Consider the following 3,657-nt stretch of genomic DNA (forward strand, 5'->3'; position numbering starts at 1 on the left):
TCTCAGCAAGTTGGACTATTGGATTATAAACCTGGAATGTTACTGCCGGATCTTGAGTCATTCGATTTTAATAATGAAGAAAAAATTAATAATGGGATTTGTTCTAAGGCTGATGCAGAAGATAATTCATTTTCTATCATGGGTACATTTCTTGCTTTATTTGGAAGCCATTTTCAAATAAATAAATTTGACTCAACATATTTTTTCAGTTAAATAAAAATTGATTGTTTTTTTATATGTAATTTTTAACCTAACTTAAACAGATCTAAAACCTGATATTGAAGAGAACAAACTGGCGATAAAAAATTCTAAAGAGAAAGTGAAAGTTGACCTGTCAAGTTTTGATAGTTTCCTATCTTTAACCTTCCCTTGTAGCTCAATTTATGAAGGTGTTCCGAATTTGGATAGTATCAGTGATTTAAATCTCAGTCTGCCTTCAGATGATGATGATGAGGTGTTTAATTGTGGTGATGATGATGAGGTGTTTAATTGTGGTGATGATGATGAGGTGTTTAATTGTGGTGATGATGATGAGGTGTCATGTGTTCAGTTGTTTCAAACCATCACAGACCTATTGTCATTAGCGTTAGGTATTGTCATTCGGTCATATTGATGTTAGCGTTATAATTTTTTAAAAGTTGAAATAGTGTTTTCACGTTTTATTGTTATGAAATATTGATTCCATTCATTCGTGAATAATTTACAGTCTTTTGATTTTGGTGAAATGGAGAACATCACGAAAGGTTTCCTGAAAAAAATGAGGGAGTTGAAATTAAAAAATTCTCCACTGCTCCATCTGTTAAACGAAAATAAAATTGTAGACTTTTTTCCATATTAAATTGAAATTTTATTAAATTTCATCATAGTTATATTATATACATTGAAATTATATTATATTATAGTTATATTATAACTTATATTAAATTCATCAATTATTCAACAATTCAATTATTCATTCACAACCATAAAACTTTTGTACAAGAATTGAACTACAGCACATGTACTTAAGACTGATAGCACCATTATAAACCGCCTACAATAAATTAACCTGCCATTTGTGAATGTTCTGATTGCAATATAATGAATGTGTGGTGATGCTAATGCTAGTAGTACTTTTAGTCCAAAATTATTTCACTCTTGTGTCTATAGAGCATTATTTTAATTAATTAATTTATTTATTATTTATTTATTTAATTAATTAATAATAATAATAATAATTTTTTAAAGTTGAAAAAGAAAAATCAGGAATTAAGCCAAAAGTTGGAATCATTAAAAGAGTATAGACAAAAAGTTAAAAGTCCATACGTATTTTTTTATCTAATTGCTTTCTTTTTTGTTATTAATTTTTAAAATTAATTAATTAATTATGAATAAGTGTCTTTTTATTTATTTATTTATGAATTTTATTTATTAATGAATAAAAACCAGAACCTATTGAGGGTTAGTGAGTACCAAGAGTTAAAAATGCAGTACAACTTAGCGACAAAGCATAGAGATCGTCTGCTTAAAGATTGTTACACTCTACAAAATGATTTGAACTCTCTCACTAAAAGGGTATCCTATTCAGTAACTTTTTTAGTAACTTTTTTTCTTATTTTTTCAAATTTAATTTTATTAATCTGTTTGTTTTTTTGGAATGTTGGATCGGTAATTTTTATTCATTCATTCATTCATTTATTCAATATCTAGCATTTCTTAGATGTAGGTTTCAACAACAACAAACACACACACAGTGTAAGCAAATACAACCAACACTTTGCACACTTTGTATGTGATAGGCATGGACCTCTTCGCAATCGAACCAGGTCACTGCAACAGCAGTGCCAGGCACATTAACCATTACACCATCGCGCCGCCCAATTTGTCCAATAATAATAATAAGGTAATATTATTTTCGTAAGATGAAAGAGATGAATGAAGAGAACTGGAAACTTCGGCTGGAGATTGATTCATTATTAAAATCGGTAATTTTTTTAGAAATATTCATTCTTTGTCGATCATTCATACATTCATTTTTCCATTCATGCATTTATTCAACCATTCATTCATTTTTCCATTCATTCATTCATTCATACATTCGTTCATTCTCTTCCTTCATTCATCTCTCAATTTTTAATTTTTTTCTCAGAATGATCAGAGAGTTGAGAAGCAAGAATGGCTTAAAGCCAAAAACTCATTTGCTAGTGTTTACAACGGCAACAAAAACAATCTGAATGGTGCGTCTCTTTGTGATCTCTTTGTTGTTATGCAATGTAATGTGATGTGCGTGTGAGTTGAAGGTCTCAGAATAGTGGCTTGAGTAGTAGCTTGAGGTGCTTTCCATTTTTTCATATCGTTGTCGTTTTTCCTGACGTTTTTGTTATTTTTCAATGCCTTTTAGCTAACGATTTAGTTGTTTTTTGTGATTAGGAATTGTATACAAACAATATAAATNTACGCCGTTATTACCATTAACTATGATTTTTTCACTTATTATTGATGTCTTGCCAATGACGCCTTCATTAATGTCATTGTTATTAGTGTTGCTGATGTTATTGTCATTACCAGATGTTAATTTTTTTATTTTTTGACAGCTCTAGAACATGAAAAGAAATTTGAGAAGGTTATTTTAATTTGTTTTTGGTTATATAATATATATACTCGTTGTTTTGCGCATTATATATGGTTTATATAACTCATAATATGTATATATATATATATATATATATATATATATATATATGGCCCAAAACGCAGTTGTAACTTGAATTGATTTGTTTGTCGTTTTGCCAAACAAATCTATGTACGTACTATATATACAATATATTATATATGTATGATATAATATCTACATTGTGTCCACAAAAGAATCACATTTTAACTTCTTTTATTGTTCAATTTATCGTTTTATTGTCTATTATTTTAATATAGTTATTTATAGAGTTTAATTGTTAAAAAATATTTTGTTTCTTTCATCTTCAGGTTCGTCTGACTATTTACAACGATTTCTTTTCTCAGAAGAGGCCAAAGGGTCGAAATCATATTGATCGTGGCACGGTACCGGCCACGAATGGAAAGAATTTTTCACCAACTCATTTTGATGATGACGACGACGATTTGGAAATTGATTGCAGAGCTAGTATGTAGTGCTTATGTCGGGAGATATACTTTCTTTACCAGACTGGTAAAGAAAGTTACAAAGTGAAGAAAATTGAGATTTGGTTGAATGATTGAGATTTGTTGGAAGTTTTTGTTGTTGATGTATTTAGAAAGCAAATGACATTTTTTCCTATAAATTTTTATTTTATTTTTAATCACCACGATGTCGATGGTGATTATGCTAAAATTTTATTGCCGTTTTACTATTACGCAGTAAGAGTTATGCAATGTTGTGTTATTCCGGAGATCTGTAACCGTCTAGAAATGTCGGATGCTTTTTGTAACTTCGCCATAATTTTTCTCAACTGAGGGTGTTTTAGGAAGGAATGGTGACCGTGACCTTGGGTTTATTTTACATTTGGTTACATTTGCTGAATCCAAAAGATACAAAGTAAGAAAATATTGAGACTGCCATCGAAGTGAAATGTCGTTGTACATTATTTTAAATGGTCCAGCAAATTGAACGCAACATCACCAGTGACGTACTCGAAGAAAATGCAACCAAATGACGTCATTATG

At 29.6% G+C, this 3,657-nt stretch overlaps 1 protein-coding gene across 1 annotated transcript; it reads left to right on the forward strand.

Annotated features, from left to right (window-relative positions):
- Window positions 1-36: 36 nt before the first annotated feature.
- On the forward strand, window positions 37-3,126 carry HELRODRAFT_171069 (hypothetical protein; the record flags this gene model as incomplete). The annotated part of the gene is made up of 10 exons (XM_009016875.1): window positions 37-142; window positions 264-454; window positions 707-743; window positions 1,228-1,259; window positions 1,429-1,554; window positions 1,690-1,705; window positions 1,779-1,882; window positions 2,129-2,216; window positions 2,574-2,602; window positions 2,962-3,126. The coding sequence occupies 10 exons, from the start codon at window positions 37-39 to the stop codon at window positions 3,124-3,126; spliced, it is 894 nt and encodes a 297-aa protein (XP_009015123.1).
- Window positions 3,127-3,657: the final 531 nt, after the last annotated feature.

This window comes from Helobdella robusta, assembly GCF_000326865.2.
Source record: "Helobdella robusta unplaced genomic scaffold HELROscaffold_19, whole genome shotgun sequence".
NCBI lineage: Eukaryota > Metazoa > Annelida > Clitellata > Rhynchobdellida > Glossiphoniidae > Helobdella > Helobdella robusta.